The following is a 17849-nucleotide window of genomic DNA, read 5'->3' as shown; positions in this document are numbered from 1 at the left end:
AGAAAGATTAGATGTAAAATATGTTTAGGAAAAGAGAAAATGCTTAACCATAAATTTTAAAAATAATAAGGCTAACATTAACATTTATTATGGACTAAATTATTATTTCCCTGAAAGATAACTGGTCTGAAAAAATATACAGATAGATTCAAATTTTCTCTAGTATTCAAATAATATGTAGAAATTCTGAAAAAATGTTGCTGGAACAGAATAAAATTCATTCTAAAAAAGGCATCAATGTATATATACCACGAAGCATCCGAAATAGAGCCATTTCATCAATCATGTCACACCCATCTAGAAGATGCACTACGCAGGTTCCCCCACCTTTAAGAAAAGACTTAGGCCCAGCTTCAGGCTTGGAGCTTTGTTGCCTGACAGCTTTTAGTGAGGCTGCTGAAGGTTGCACCTTGGTATTCCAGGCTCCGGCTCTTCTCTGGTGACTCCCCGCCCACAGCTGAGCAGGGGCAGAGCAGGAGCCTGGCTGTGAGGCACTCCTCTAACAGGCAAGTTTTGCTCCTGAGCTCCTCCAGATTGGCAGAGATTCTGTTGTCCCGCCTCCTTCACCAAGGTCAGATGGTTCCTCCTGCCAGATCCTGCTTCGTGCCCTGGACTGTCACAAGTGTCACTGCCCAATAAACCTTTATTAACCCACCTCTGTCTCAGTATCCACTTCCCACGAATGTGACCTCTGATAAGTATTCCCTCTTCACCTCATAAACATTAAGCTCCAGTTTTGTGCAAGGCATCAAGCTAGGAACCTGCTCATTCAAGTGACATATATTGAGTTGCTACTACTCCTTTAGCACTGGGAGTGTCAAAGACATGGCCCCGACTCTCAAGAAATGTAATCTATTAGGAGTGAATACTTTGAACAAACGTGAACCAGGGGCTGTCTATAATAACGACTTGGATAAACCCTGAGATATTCAATTGTCAAAAAGATATTTAATTTCATAAGAATTAAAAGGGCAAAAATGCTCCTTTGAAAAGTTTTTAACAACTTGGATAAAAACAGATTTCCTCGCAAAATCCAAAGTAACCAGATAATCTAAACACTCCAGCCCTGTAGGATTCTCATGCAGTAATTCCAGTTTGTCATCTATGGTGCCAGTGTTTTTACAGGCACAATACTTCAGATTCTTGCACAAAACTAGAAATAAGACTCATCCCTTTTTGAGACATTTATTTACTTTCTCATATCACTGAAAGGTCATGTTTATGAGTAGCTACGCCTTATATGTCCTCAGGAAAGCATAGCACAATTGAGTGACTATAGCTAATATGAAGAACAAAGTTTCAAGTGCCTAGATTCATGGCTCACAAATCCTTTTGGAAATGACCTAAGAATTCAAACTTTTTAAATATAAAAATCTGTGGTTTTGTGGAATGTCTATCTGGGGGCTGTTCTCCCACATAGAAGTGTATCTGTACCACCTGTGTGATGTTCTATGTTGTACAAGTTGTTTCTCAAACTAGACAAAAAGCCTATCAAGTGTAGGGATTATGATTAATATCTTCATAGCCTCTTTTAGAATCTAACCCACATTAGATTCTTATGTATGTGTACATATATGTAATTGTACATATATGTAACTGCTGAAAAAATAAATGAATGTCTAATGAAGAAACTTCCTGCATGCTAGCATAGTCACACAATTCAGTAACAGGTTCCATTTACAAAAATTACAGGTTGGGTTTGATATTAGGCCTCATCTTTCCTGAAAATAAACAAAGATTGTTGTACATGAAATTCAGTGACACTATCTGTGCCACTGTTTATTCTTTGATTGAAAAAAAAATCAGTTGACTACCTTCCTTGTGTCAAGCACCTGAAATAAGACTTGGACCCTACAAAGACCATCGTCCTCTGAGCCATGCCCCATCCCCACCCTAGACAGGTGTTCCCAGAAACACCAAACCTCTCAAGTGGTAGCAACTCCAGGATTAAGAGAGCACCTTTCTCTCAGTTATGGTGCCAAGTGGGGTCATTATAAAACTAGAGAGCAGCTCATGTAAGAAAGCTCCTTTTGCTCACAGTCTCAGGCCACAAACCTAAAACACAACATTTTTGTTCTGTTTCTTTTTTAATTTTCACTCATTGGGATTATCTCCACCTTATCTGAATTTAGGCTCTCACAGGATAATCACTAGTCTGACTCTCTCTTGAAGTTGAATTTTTGCTTGTTTGTTTATAAAGACAGGGTCTTGCTATGTTGTGTTGCCCAGGCTGGTCTCAAGCTCCTAGACTAAAGTGATTCTCCTGCCTTGGCCTCCCAAGATGCTGGGATTACAGGTGTGAGCCACCACTTGGCCTTAAAGTGGAGTTATTCATGAGATTTTTTTTTGAGATGGAGTCTCACTCTGTCACCCAGGCTGGAGTGTAGTGGCGTGATCTTGCTCACTGTAATCTCTGCCTCCTGGGTTCAAGTGATTCTCATCCCTTAGCCTCCCGAGTAACTAGGACAACAGGCATATGCCACCACACCTGGCTAATTTTTGTGTGTTTAGTAGAGACAGGGTTTCACCATGTTGGCCACGCTGGTCTTGAACTCCTGACCTCAAGTGATCCACCCACCTTGGCCTTCCAAAGTGCTGGGATCACAGGTGTGAGCCACCATGCCAGCTATTAGCATTAGATTTCGAACTCGGCATTATCACATCACAAGAGATTTTCTCTGCATTCATACCAAGCTTCAGTAATAAAGATTAGGTCTCCCCCTTCTGCCCCATGACAATTAATGAGGAGGAACATATTCAGTCAGACCTATGAAGCATTTAATAATAACAGGTTTAGTAATATTCTTAAAACTCAGTTACAAGTACTCCTCAAAAATGTTAAGGTCAGCAAAAATAAGAGAAATCTGAGAAACAGTCACAGCCTAGGGATGCTTAAGGATACATGATGGCTAAATGTCATGTGGGATTCTGGATGGAATCCTGGAACAGAAGAAGGGAATTAGGGAAAAACTAAGAAAAACTGAATAAAGTGGGCCTTAGCTAGTAAGTATGTATCATACTGGTTCATTAATCCTAATAAATGTACCTGACTAATCTGAGATGCTAAGATCAGGGGAAACTGGGTGCAGAAACTCTACCTTCACAACTTTTCTAAAACTATAAACTCAAAGGTTTGTTTTTTAAAGATCTTCTTAGAAAAAAAAAAGTGTGATGACCCTTTTTCCACCTCCTCTTCATTTAGGAAGATCCTCAGGTAAAACTGACTGAAACAAACAGTAACTAATACACCACAGAAGAACTATTTTTTAAAAATAATGTATTAGCTGCAGTTTATTATATGCAGTTTAGTGTATTACCTGCAGCTCATCCACACATCACTCTTGTGTCATTTCCAGTGAAAATTTACTTGTTGTGTTACATAGTTAACTTACCTGGGACCAAGATCAAGCAAATCTATGGACTTAGTCTTTAATTCTCCACTTTTTTCATATTCCAACATAATTCCTACAGAAATAAACAAACATGCTATAAAACACATACGATGACCGCCTAAGCCAAAAGTTAACCTACCTTGCCACAATTTTTTCCATTTTTACTTTTTATAATTTTACATTTTTAATTTAAAAAATAAGCAGTTATATCTAGTTCCAAAACAAAATCACATAGACACACTTTTCCCTGGTCCTTCCCTCTAAATATAAATAAATGCCCTTGAAATTGTTCAACAGACAATGATAAAATAATCGAAAGTTGGATGGAAGAAGGTAGACTGGCTACAGGCCTCAGGGCTTGAGGAATGACTACATGGTGAGAGTCCTGGATTTTCTTTTTATCACCGCACCCCACATCCCAAAACTAGGACAAGAGGGCCCTAACCCCTGCCCCACAAATGGGGCTCCTGCAAGCACTTTGATCCCCCAGTGGAAGCTCAGCTCAAGGCTGTTTCAGTTCCCACTGCACATGCTGGGCCCCAGCAGGCAGTCCGATCTGGCTGCAGCCCCATCAACAAAGTCCTGGGACCTCCCAGATCCCACTCCACAGCCAGGCCATTGGTGGATGGTGCTATCCACTTGCAAAAGAGACAACGATGAAGTCCAGGGATGTCTCAGACCTCACTCCACAACCAGGCACTGAGGCAGCCTCTGCAAAGCCCTGTGTCTCCCTGTCTTCCAGCCAGTAGCATAATCAGGCCCAGAAGTGACCAGGAAGGTCACTCAGTGATAGCAGGCCTACTATGGAAGTACCTTCTGCTCCCTGCAGGTGGCGCCAGCAGCGACTGAATAGGAGTCTTAGCAATACTGGAAAAAACAAAAGGACAGTAGCATTGCAAGGACTTAGGAAACTACATTACCATCATTAAAACTAACACCCACAAAAGTAGCCCAAGAATACATATGCTAAATCTAAGCAGATTTCCCCAAATTAGAAGGTTTAGATAGAATCAAGAATATCTGTAATAATCAAAATGTCTAGGAGACGATTAAAAAAAAAATCATCTATTATGCCAAGGACAATCAACAAACAGCAATACCAAGATGAATCAGAGGTTGGAATCACCTAACAAGGGCTTTAAAGAAGATATTATGAAAATCCTTCAGTGATCATTTATAAATTTATTTGAAACAAATGAAGAATGAAAAATCCCAGAAAATATTAAACCAAATGAGAATTCTAAAACTGAAAAATATAATAATAAAAATAAAAAACTTGCTAAGTGAGTTCAAAAATACAGATGACAGACAATAGAACCTGTAAACTTGAAGATGGAACCACAGAATATACTGCATCCAAAGAGCCCAGCACTAATAAAAACTGGAGAGAGCCTCCTAATCACTTGATTCTACTATCTCTGACCATGGATCTAAACTAGTTCATCTAAAAAATCTGGCTTCCGGATCACCTTACACTCTTGATAAATTATTTAGAACACCAAAGAGTCTTTTTCATATTAAAAACTAAAATTGAGAAAGTTTTAAAATATTTATTGTTTTAAAATAACAATAATTCATAGCATGTTGTTTATTTTAAATTTTTGTAAAAGTAACTATATTTTCATGACCCCCCAAAAGAGCAAGAAGAGTAGCACTGTTTTATACTTTTGCAAATCTCTAATGTCTGGCTTGATTTAAGACACTGAATTCTCATCTGTTTCTGCATTCAAGCTGTTGCTGGTAAAGTTTTTAAACAAATATAGTCAGACACCGATATGTAGTTTGAAAATGAAGGAATATTATAATTGCCTTTTTATATCAGTATGAACATTCTTTTTTGATATTATATTAAGACTCAACAAATGGTAACTTCTTAAAATTAGTTGCAGTATAGAATCTGAAACCATAATAGTGAACTTTTCCATATACTTGCATTAAACCCCATTGGTCTATTACACGCTTTCGATGGATCTTTTATCCATGCGTGATCTATGCACAATCATGCACTGGACATTTGAAAAATAAGTCATGCATATATTTTAACTGTTGACATATTTCATCACACAATATCAGAAAGTAACATTTGCCATGTTCACTACCAGGTTTTATCATAAGAAAACTCTCACTGTTGGTAAGCTATCAAGATTATAGTGGTGAACAAAAGTGTTCTGAGCTTAGACTTTTTGATTGGAAGCACAAATATATCACTAGCAAGAAATGCTGACATTTTTGCTTGAAAGCTGTGGGCTCACTTTGTTCATTTTCAAGAAAATGTCTGCCACATGTCCAAGTCTGAAAACCATGTTGTTTCTCCGTCAGTCTTTCAAGCAAAAATGCTTTTCCATGAAAAAAAAGTTGGCTTATCTCGTAACTCAAGCAACCGACATTTTCCTTAAGACAACTGTGTTAGTTTGTTTTCATACTGCTATAAAGAACTGCCTGCGACTGGGTAATTTATAAAAGAAAGAAGTTTAATTGACTCACAGTTCCTCACAGCTGGGGAGGCCTCAGGAAACCTACACTCATGGTGGAAGGAAAAGAGGAAGTAAGGCACCTTCTTCACAAGGCGACAGGAACAGAATGAATGCAGGAGGAACTACCAAACACTTATAAAATGATCAGATCTCGTGAGAACTCACCCACTATCATGAGAACTGTCCCCTGATCCAATCACCTCCACCTGGTCTCTCTCTCGACATGTGGGGATTGTGGGGATTATGGTAATTATAATTCAAGATGAGATTTGGGTGAGGACACAAAGCCTAACCATAGCAACAACTATCAGGCTTCGCTGTACAGTGGAAGTGATTTCTTAGTGCTTCCTATTTCATCACCTAGAATACTCAAAACACATGCACTCCTATGTTAACATTTAGCTACATTAGTAATTTTTGCTGCTTCATCAAGGAAATTCTCAAGCGAAACTAGGTTGTTCTGCTGGGATTTTTTGTTTTTGACTATTGTGAGTGTGTGTCAGTGAAGAATACAGTGACCACAATGAGAGTTTGGTGTCACTTCCTTGATTTGTAGTAAGGCACCAGCTGTTTCACCTTCCATTGCTTCTGGACCATTAGTGACAATGTCAGTACAGTTTAAAAAAGGAAGTAACATCTTATTGTTATTATGAAAAATAAGTTTGACCATGAGACCCTGCTGAAAGTGTTCGAGTGTTCTCGGGAGTCCCCTGTAGTTTGAGAATTACTGCTATAGTCCATAGTTTGATATAACAGATATGATTCCAGCAATATTCAGATTCAGAAAACAGAAAATGATGCCAAAACATGATATTTACTTTTCAAAAGCACTGAACTGTTGAGAAAGAATGTGGCAGAGGCCAGGTGTGGTGGCTTACTACTATAATCCCAGCACTTTGGGAGGCCGAGGCAAGCAGATCACTTGAGGTCAGGAGTTTAAGACCAGCCTGGCCAACATGCTGAAACCCCATCTCTACTAAAAATACAAAAATTAGCTGAGTGTGGTGGCAGGCACCTGTAATCCCAGCTACTTGAGAGGCTGAGGAAGGAGAATCACTTGAACCTGGGAGGCGGAGGTTTCATTGAGCTGAGATCACACCACTGACTCCAGCCTAGGCAACAGAGTAAAACTCTCTGTCTCAAAAAAAAAAAAAAAAAAAAAGAATGTGGCGGAGTAGAAAAGTGTATACATGGCATAAAATAGATCTTCAACCCCTTACTTATGTCATAGTTCTAGTAAAGTAATTTGTCACAATTTTCTCATCTATGAACACTACCTACAGTTTGTGATTGAGATTACCTAGATGTATACAAAGCTCTCGGCATAAATTCTCAATGAACAGTGCTTATTAACTAGCTATTAATCAAATGCTACCTTGTGCCATTTCCTACATGGTCACCTTGTATTACTTAAATTGCATTTATGCCTTCTCTTTCCAGGGAGCTTGTAACATCTTTGAAGAAGGAAGTATATCCATGCCATATGCCTCCCTATATTCCCAAAAAGACCCTTCCCAGGGCAAGTCATGATTTAAGCACAGCAGGTCTGTGAATTGTTTCGTTCAGGGTCGAGTATGAGCAACACGCTCAGATCCCTCCCGAGCTTCCACTTCTCCATCAACAGTGCGTGACCTTATCCAGTGCCTTCATGATCTTTCAAAATGCTCAAGTAGTGCTTGTTGAATACATGAATTAACTGGCAGATGATTGGAAGACTGTCCTCAAATTGCTTAATGCATTTGACATTCTCTGTCCTTATAGCACATGGCCTTTCAGAAATCATCAACACCATAAACAATATGTCCTCCTTCCTCAAATATACCTCCTTTAGGCTTTTATAAAATCTCTTCTTTCTCTTTTCCCAATCACTTTGTCATTTTTTATTCTCCTTTGTCCTCTTTTGCCTGACCTTGAAACACTAAGCATCTTTAAACTTCAGGTCTAGAGATTCTTCTTCTCTCACCTCATATTCTTTCCCTGTATCAATTCATCGGTTCCAGGACTTTAATTACCATCAACATGCTAACTATTAATTGCAACCCTCTAGTCTAGATCGCCTCTGAGTTCCAGATACATAGATGTCTCCCCACCACCTCAAAGAGTTCAGGATCTTCTCCTTCAACATTGCTTCTCCTCTAGAGTTTCTTCCTCATCACTACCCACTCAGCTGCATATGATCTCTCAGAAGAAATTTTTCTCAACCCTGTCTTGCTGTGCGGATATGGCAAAACCTAACAGGTAATTCAAGCAGATGTTGTGTAATGAAGTACAAGATTTTAGAACAGAAAAATCATTCAAAATGCGTTTAATCACTGGAGGAATGCCCAGAACACTATCACATAGCAAGCAAATGCTAGTTTGGCATAATTTTGTGTTGTTTTTCCCCACAAGAAGTAGTTCTTTTGTACTAAAGACCTGAAACCAAACTATTGTCTCAAAAGCAAACTTTAAAAGAAAAAAAGAAAGATTCCATGGAAAACCAACCACCACTTATTTCTTTAGAGTAAAAAAAACTGTTCATGTCACATTAACCTTTTCAGCAAAATATGACATTATAGCACTGTTAAAATATCTTTAAACCTAACTGTATGCCACATGTTACGGAAAAGATTTAAGGTGCTTATAAAAGATAAATAGAATACAGAAAGCTGAGACTAGATTAGGAGAAGACAAGAAAGAGATATTGTAAACATTAAAGATGCAGTTAATGGCAAGATCACATTTACAGTCGCAAAGAAAATTACTGAGTATCTAAACATAGAACTAATAAGAAATGTGCAAGTCCCCGATGTACTATTGAATATCAAAAAAATGTGATAAACGAGGAGACACATTTATGGGTGAGAAAACTTAATGCTGTAAAGATGTCAAATTTATGAAGTTAATGTAATTATAATGATGTTACTTTTTAAAATGTGAAAATTTACTCTGCCAGATATTACAATGAACTATAAAATAGGCTGGGCGTGGTGGCTCAAGCCTGCAATCCCAGCACTTTGGGAGGCCGAGGCGGGTGGATCACAAGGTAAAGAGATTGAGACCATCCTGGTCAACATGGTGAAACCCCATCTCTACTAAAAATACAAAAAATTAGCTGGGCATGGTGGCGCGTGCCTGTAATCCCAGCTACTCAGGAGGCTGAGGCAGGAGAATTGCCTGAACCCAGGAGGCAGAGGTTGCGGTGAGCCGAGATCGCACCATTGCACTCCAGCCTGGGTAACAAGTGTGAAACTCCATCTCAAAAAAAAAAATGTGGTTCTGAGACAAAATTAGATCAGTATAATAAAATCACCTATGCATCAAAATTTAAAAATAAAGTGAAGATAATCTTTTAATTAATAGAGAATATCATTCAATAAATGATGTAATCATATTTCAAATTAATAGAGAAAGAAGGTTTTGTTCAATAAATGATGTAATAATCACCTTGAATTTTTGAAAATAAAATATATTTCTGCCACATACAATGTGCAAAAATATTCCAGGTTGATTACAAATTTTAGTATTAAAAATAAAATATAAAATATTCTAAATAATATATTATATTTATATCTTAGTGTCTGTAATCACCTTTGTAAGTATGTGAAATAACAATAGCTATAAAAAAATTTGACAAATTTGTCTAAAATAAATTGAAAGTTTCTGTACGATAAAAGATACCACAAAGCTAAAGGCAAATAGTAATCAGCAAAGAAGTTTCAACCATAAACACAAAGCTTTAAGAACTTAATATAAAGAACTCTAAACATGATTTTTAAAAAGAAAATTGGACAAAAGTCAGGAACAGTCAATTTACAAAGACAGTCAATGATCAAAAAACAAACCAAAACAAAAACCCTTAATTTCATTATCAAGAAAAAATATAAAACAAAGTAGATGTAACTTTCACCCATCAAATTAGCAAAGATTAAGAAGACTGATTATATTCAACATCAGCAGCTTGAAGAAACAGGGATTCTCACACATTAGGTGACTCCTTTCAAGGGATGATCACATCTCCAGGGGGATGAGGCTGATCTTAGCTATTTCTTGATGTATTTTCCTTATTTGGCTATGCATAAATATTTTATAATTTAAAAAAGTAAGAGAAGACAGGCATGGTGGCTCATGCCTGTAATTCCAGCACTTTGGGAGGCTGAGGCAGGCAGATCACTTGAGGCCAGGAATTCGAGACCAGCCTGGACAACATGATGAAACTCTGTCTCTACTAAACACACAAAAAATTAGCAAGGTGGGGTGGCATGCCTATAATCCCAGCTACTTGGGAAACTGAGGCAGGAAAATAACTTGAATCCAGGAGGCAGACATAGCAGTGAGCTGAGATTGTGCCACTGCACTCCAGCCTGGGCAAAAAAAATTATTAAAATTAAAATTAGAAAGAGAAAAATAAGAAAACAGAAAAAATGATAGGGATCAACATCTTTTCTTTTTCATTTTGTTAAAGGCAGAGTCTTGTTCTGTCACCTACGCTGCAGTACAGTGATACAATCATAGCTCACTAAACAAACCAAAACAAAAATCCTTAATTTCATTATCAAGGAAAAATACAAAACAAAGTAGATGTAAGTTTCACTCATCGAATGACTCATGCCATCCTTCTGCCTCATTTTCTTGAATAGCTAGGACTACAGGCCCATGCCATTGTGCCCAGCTAACTTTTTAATTTTTTGTAGAAACAAGATCTCACTATGTTTCTCAGGCTGGTCTCAAACTCCTGGTCTCAAGCCATCCTCCTGCCTCAGTTTCTCAAAATGCTAGGATTAAAGGCATGCACCACCATGCCCAGTTGATCAACATTATTAGAATATAAACTCTTGAAGATCAAGATCCCTATGAAGCTATTTGAAAATTCAAGAAAGATACATACATTAAAATATGCAAAGTCTGTATCAATGCAAGGTGTCATCATCATCAAGAGAGTGTTTCAGTACTATAATTTTAGATTTTTTGCATTATATATAAGGGTACTTACTATGTGTTATTTATTATTGAGGAAATAAATGTTTGAGTAAATAAATGGTGTACACAATGAATAAGCAATATAATAATATCTGTAACTCAGAGAAAGGTTGGAAAGAGTTAGCACTTGGCAGTCCATGGAGTATGATCTAATACCTTAAGGAAATGCATTTTGAACACTTTAGCAAATAAGTTAACAAAAGTGTGCTTTCTCTCTTCACTATCTTGTTGGTAATAAAGTAAAAAGATTCAGAGTCTTTAAGCTGATTACTAAAAATTCGTTGGGATGCTGTACAAATGGATCTGGAAAATAAAGTACAAAATTGAAACATGTACATTTGACTGCTTTGCTGTTACAAAACCTCTAGGCCAGGGATCCCCTTACCCTGCTGTGCCCTAGACCAGTAGTAGTCACCTGTTATGATCCAGGCCACACAGCAGGAGGTGAGCAGTGAGTAAGTGAGCATTACCTTCTGAGCTCAGTCCGCCTCCTATCAGATTAGCAGCAGCATTAGAGTCTCAGAGCAGCACGAAACCTACTGTGAACTACGCATACGAGGGACCTAGGTTGCACACTCTTCATGCGAATCTGACTAATGCCTGATGATCGCAGGTGTAACAGTTTCATCCCGAAACCATCCTCCTCGTCTGTGGAAAAATTGTCTTCCCTGAAATCAGTCTTCCCTGAAATCAGTCAGTCCCTGGTGCCAAAAAGCTTGTGCAACATTGATCTAGGCAATATGTTCATCCCTCTCATGATTACTGAGCTCCAAAATGAGCAAAGGGCTGTGCCGCATGCCACGAAGAATAAAAACAGAAAATAAAGAGTCCAGGAGCAGTGGCTCATGCCTATAATCCCAGCACTTTGGGAGGCGAGGCAGTTGCATCACTTGAGGTCAGGAATTCAGGATCAGCTTGGCCAACATGGTGAAACTACATATCTACTAAAAATACAAAAATTAGCTGGGCATGATAGCACATGCCTGTAATCTCAGCAACACAGGACATTGAGGCAGAGGTTGCAGTGAGCCAAGATCTTGCCACTACACTCCAGCCTGGGCAACAGAGTAAAACTGTGTCTCAAAAATAAAAATAAATAAAGATGCTGCCAGAAATACATATGTTCCTTCAGTGATTGTTTTCCACAGTATCTTAGTAATCTTAATTTTCCCTTGATTGTGTATTATTCAATAAATATAATTTCCAAAACATTTAGGTAAGAAGCCTCTATTCCTCAAATTCTTCAATATTTAAAAGGGCATGCTTCAAATGATATTAGTGTTCTTTACTTAGATTATATACTCAATCAACAGAAACCTTTAAAGCGCTCAGAATGTTAACTAGTTTAGTTAATTGTTGACTTACTTCCTTCTCCTGGCCAAAGAACTATGGACTTCACACATTAAATGAAAGACAAAAATTATCATAACTGAGTCAGCTGAAAAGCACATAGTCAACACCCACTCTTCCCAAAGTAAAGAGCTTATGAGTTAATAAATATGACCAAGATGAAAAGGAATGTCCCATGTTTGATTAGCCATGTTATTAGTATGCGCATTTAGTTTTTGAGAATGTAGGTAGGGAGACAGCATTCAGTAGATAGCAACAAGACAATGCCCTGACCTATATGTTATTCAAAAGAAAGTGGGAGGGCGAAAATTAGAGGATTATGAGGCAAAACGAAACTCCTCTATATGCAAAAGGGATAAAGGTAGCACGGGAATGATTCAGTGATGAATGATTTTTTCCCAACTGGTAATGTTATTGAAACACCTACATGCTATTCAGCAGTATGTTGGAAACTTGCATATGATATGGCTCACCAAAGACTGGAATTCAGAAATTAAATGTCAAGCGTGCTAAGTAATATGATCTCATTATAAGATAATCATTAAGGCAATAGTTGCAAACATGAGTCAAGAGCATTACCTGAATCTAAGATCGCTATAAGAGTCCTAGGCTTTTAGAGCTGAAGTAGATCAAAGGTCACTTATCTGACCCTTTCACATTTCAGAAAGAGTTTGAGGCATTCTGCATAACATACGTCATCTCATTAAACTCACTTATTCAACAGAAACATTAATGTCATTTTGTGCACCAGGCTCTGCTCTGGGTGCTAGAGACAAGGTGGAAACAAAATAGACAAAGTTTCTACTTTCATCAAGCTTTTATTCTATTAGGGAAGAATAAACAAAATAAATGAGTAAAATAATGATGAGTTGGATTAAGAAAGCCCCAAGGAGAAAAGACAAAGTTGGGAAAGGGGCTGTGAAATATCATGAGAAGATAGGAATGCTCAGAAGGGAGTCATCTAAGTCTTCACTTTACACACTTTTGAGGAAAGAGTTTAAAAATATGGGGCACTAGCGATACAAATGTCCATGGGTAGATTATTCGAGGCAGAAAGAACAGCAACTGCAGGCCCTGAGTGGGGACACTCCTGCCCCATCCAAGGAACACCAAGAAGAGGAGTTCTGCTGGAGGGAAAAGCAGAAAGTGGTGAGGTCAGGAAAGCAACAGGGGCTGAGGTTTTTCAGGACCTTGGAAATCATGTCCCTTTCACTTTAAGTGAGATGAGAAGCCATTGGAGGGCTGGAGCAGAAGAGTGACATGATCATATTTATGTTCCAACAGAGCTATCCCACTGCCATGTGGACCGAAGTGGGTCAAAGGAGGAAGGAAGCTTTCAAGCTAAAAAAATCAGTAGCGGTCAGGTAGAAGAAACTGTTGAATTCTGTATATATTCTGAAGCCAGGACTAGCAGGATTTGTTATTGGACCAGATGTGGAGTATGAGAGAGAGGAGAGTCCAAAATGTTTGACATGAGCAAGTGGAGACATGGAGCTGAAATGTGCTGACCGTAGGAGATCCCCATATGAGATGCACAGTAGACATTCAGATGAATCTGCCTGGCGGGCATTTAGGTACTCAGGACTATGCGGGATGGTTTGATTTTTATTTTTTGTTTTTGTTTTTTTGAGACAGAGTCTTGCTCCGGCGCCCAGGCTGGAGTGCACTGGCACAATCTCAGCTCACTCCAACGACTGCCTCCCAGGTTCAAGCGATTCTCCTGCCTCAGCCACCCGGGTAGCTGGGTAACAGACCCGCACCACCACACCTGGCTAATATTTTTTGCACTTTTAGTAGAGGTGGGGTTTCACCACATTGGCCAGGCTGGTCTGGAACTCCTGACGTCAGGTGATCTGCCCGCTTCAGTATCCCAAAGTGCTGGGATTACACATTTGAGCCACAGGGCCCAGCTTCAGGATAGTTTTTACACCTTGAGAATGTACAAGATTGCCTCGTGTATGAGCATAGATAGAAAAGAGAAATCCAAGGTTAGGTTTCTGGGGCACTCCAACATTAAATAATCAAAAAGAAGAAGAACCAACAACAAAGTGGACAGAGAAGAAGTGACCATGAGACACAAAAATAGAATCTGTCCTGGAAGCCAAAAGAAGTAGAGTGGTCAAATGGGTCGAATGCTGCTGTCAGGTCAAGACAGGCAAGGACTGTGGCTTGGCCAGTGGATTAGCAATGCGAATGTCACTGGAGATCTTGAAGTGGGCAGTTTCAGTGGAGCAATGAGGGTGAAAACACGATAGGAGTTCAATCCAGAAGGGAGGACAGCAAGTGGGGAAAGCATTCTTCCAAAAACTTTCTTTACTCTGAAGAGAAAGAAGCAAGCAAGATGAGCAGATGGAGGGGTCTAGTAGACCTGTCAAGTGGTGCTGTTGTCACCATGTACCCATGGTTTGATAGAGTAAAACAAATTGCCCAAGTGTTTTTTTTGATCATGTATGGTGAGAATCAGTTATTCTGAACCCAGAGCCCATATTCTTAACCTACACTCCACAACAAAGGGATGAAAGCAAGAGCTTCATTTATTGGTACACCTATGGGAGCCAGCACAGGCCTATGGGCAAGAAGAGCCAAAAGAAAATTACGGAATTATGGAACACTTAAAAGGAACAGACTATTGGTCTTAATTTTAAATTTTCTATATACTATAAACCTATGTCTAACTTAAATTTCTTAGATACTCTCTGCCTGGTGCAGTGACTCATTCCTGTAATCCCAGCACTTTCGGAGGCCAAGACAGGTGGATCAGTTGAGGTCAGGAGTTCGAGACCAGCCTGGCCAACACGGTGAAACTCTGTCTCTACTAAAAATACAAAAATTAGCTGGGTGTGGCGGTGCACACCTGTGATTCCAGCTACCTTGGAGGCTAAGGCATGAATATCATTTGAATCCAGGCGGTGGAGGTTATAGTGAGCCAAGATCGCACTACTGCACTCCAACCTGGGCAACAGCAAGACTCTATCTCAAAAATTAAATAAACTAATTAATTTAATAAAATAAATTTCCTAGATACTCCCATATATATATAGCTTTCTTATGTTATTTTAACTGGAGTTCTATGAGGGAGAAAATGAGTGTCTTTTCTACAATTGCTAACTTCCAACTGGAGAAAGTAGCTATTCAAGCTCCATCTTCCAGAGAGGCAGAAACAGCATCCCCTGAGATTTTTCAGTATTTATTCTCAGGAATACCTGACCTCTATCAAATGCATCCATTTATCCATACATTCATTCAACAAACATTCCTAATCTTCCATGTCCCTAAATTTCTTCCAGAAGCAGAGGATGCTACAATGATTTAAAAAAAAAAAAAAAATCTTAGTTCTCACGCAGTTTACATTAAATGGGAAGGAGGCAGACATTTGAAACATAACAAGTAGAATTCTGGATGGTGTCAAATATAATTTTTAAACACATTATGGCATAGAGTAAAATCAGTGCAGGCTACTTTGAATAGGTGAGAAAGGAAAGTCTCTTCAGGTGGTTGACATTGATTGAAACTGAATGAAGAAAAGGAAGCAGCTTTTTCTAGCTCTAGGGAAAGCTGGGTCCAAAAAAAGAACAATGAGCAAAAGGCCCTCTGAAGTCTTAGAAGAACAAACTAAAGAAGTCGGAAGTTTTAGAAGTCAACAGCACAGGATGAACCAAATCCCATGGGGTGTGGATTGATTCTTAAGTATGATGTGAAGCTATTCGAGATCTTGAATTCAGATCCCACTGCCTCCTAGTGGCAGATGGATTGTAGGAGATGAGGATGAAAACCAGAAATCCACTTATAAAGCCACTGGAGTAGCCCAGCCAGAGGGAATGGTGGCTGGAATGGAGGGTTTTCCCAAAAGACTAGGTTAGCAGCTGAAAGGGACGTCAGACCAAACACTCTGTGCTATAGAAAGAGGGATAATCTGATGGATTCACAGAATATTTTGGACTTAGAGCTGGCAGAATGGATAAAGGAATGCAAAAGGGGTGGGGAGGGGGGTAGTGAGTGATCACAAGAGAGAAACAAAAAGCAACCACCTGACCACCTAGGTTCTGTCAAAAAACAGGCAGGGTGATGATGCCATCATTACAGGGCACAGTCTGAGGAAGCAGCAGGATTGGGATGGGACTGGAAGAAAGAAATAATGAGATCTCTGTGCAACAGACACTTGGAAGGAAATATTGACCAAGCAGTTGGATGTGTTGCTGGGAAAAGTGCGACATTCAACCTTAAATTCAATTCCCACCCCTCATAAAGCTATTCTAAACCAAACCGGTCCAAAGTATCTTACCCTCTTTTGAAATCTTTATGACATTTCCTAGCCAAACTTCACTGGGCAAGTGTATCTGGTTATCTTCTGCCTTGTGGCACGTTTGCAGATGTTCCTATTTGTAATGTGAGTTCTGAATTAGAAGCCAAGAGTTCCACTCCTATCTCTGTCCCTAATAAACTGGGTGATCAACGGGTGTCACTTATTCTTTAAAGGTGACCACGTCCTAAAATTAGAGTTAGGCAATGATTAAGTAATTAATGTATTGCTTAAGTTACTGATAGTTAATTTGTTTCATCATTACTTCACTCATTGGCATCAAGGACTATAAACTTCTTTAAAGGTCCATGGCACAGAGCACAAAGCGTGTATACAGTAGGCATTCAATAAAGCAGACGGACTGATGTGCACAGTCAAATTTAACTCTTTAAATTCCTAAAAGAGTAATTGTTAAAGTTTAGAGGAAGAGTTCAGCGTCTGAAGGAATGAGGCGCCCAGGTTGGGAAGTGCCCGACTTCCTGTCCCACCAGGGGGCCCCCTCCTCCCCCACGCCCCTCAGTCCCCGCGACCTCCTCCGCCCCAGACCCTCCGAGTCCCGGAGCCCGGAGTCCCATGTAGGGATGACAGGGCCGGGCCGGCGCGTACCTGGCGGGTAATACCGTAGCAGGAAGCTCTTGAGCTTCATTTTCTTGCTCTCCAATGCCGGGCGATGGGCTTCGTAGTCCTGGAAACCGCTAAACAGCAGCGGGACGCGGGTGCGCATGCGCAGGTTGCGCCGCGCGGTCTTGGAGCGCAGAGCTGGGAGTTCCGGCCCTGCGGGCGGCTAGGGGACGACGCGGGTTCCGGCGCGCGGGAGGCCAGTGTTCTGGAGGTGCCTGAAGTGAACGGGATGAGGGCACCTCAGAGGAGCTAGGCATGGTCAGGAACCGACGGCCTAGGCCACGGGTGGGCCGCATGCCCTGTTTTAGCACACTGGGTGTCCCAGAAGGAAGGGTGGGCGGAAAAGCCGCTGCTGGTTTTCACTCCTGGGCCCCAGCCCATGCCCTGTGCTTGTCCTCGCAAAAGAAAAATGACCTCAACTTAATATCCTTCATTTCTGGACTCTGTGCCATACATTGCACTAATTGGTGTATGTACACACGGGCTTATAAACCTAAAAAGGTGTGAGTTATGGGCCACTTCTTAAGGAGGAAGTAACTGAGAATTAGAGAAAGTGGAGAACTCAAGGGTCGCAGCCTAAATGAGTCGTGGAGGCCGGAATGAAAGGCAGGTGTGTCGGAACCTACACCAGAAAGCCTACACCTGTGCTTTTTTTTTGAGACGGAGTTTCGCTCTTGTTACCCAGGCTGGAGTGCAATGGTGTGATCTCGGCTCACAGCAACCCCCGCCTCCTGGGTTCAGGCAATTCTCCTG

General features: G+C 40.0%; 1 protein-coding gene across 17 annotated transcripts in view; it reads right to left on the bottom strand.

Moving 5' to 3' along the window:
• DAW1 (dynein assembly factor with WD repeats 1) overlaps nt 1-17199 on the bottom strand; it is a 52103-nt gene extending 34904 nt beyond the window's left edge. For 9 of the 17 annotated variants that reach the window (XM_035305953.3, XM_035305954.3, XM_035305950.3 and 6 more), the window contains exons 1-3: nt 17082-17199; nt 4206-4259; nt 3393-3465 (exon numbers count right to left, since the gene is read on the bottom strand). In XM_035305953.3, coding sequence (XP_035161844.1) covers nt 3393-3465; nt 4206-4259; nt 17082-17199 — 245 coding nt within the window. Of the gene's footprint in view, nt 1-3392; nt 3466-4205; nt 4260-16457; nt 16663-17081 lie in introns of all 17 variants that reach the window. The other 8 variants (XM_078328745.1, XM_008999641.5, XM_078328751.1 and 5 more) reach the window with 5 other exon arrangements.
• Nucleotides 17200-17849: the final 650 nt, after the last annotated feature.

Source organism: Callithrix jacchus, chromosome 6 (assembly GCF_049354715.1).
Source record: "Callithrix jacchus isolate 240 chromosome 6, calJac240_pri, whole genome shotgun sequence".
Lineage (NCBI taxonomy): Eukaryota > Metazoa > Chordata > Mammalia > Primates > Cebidae > Callithrix > Callithrix jacchus.
Note: the sequence above shows the minus strand (reverse complement) of the source record. Positions and strands in the feature narration are given on the sequence as shown.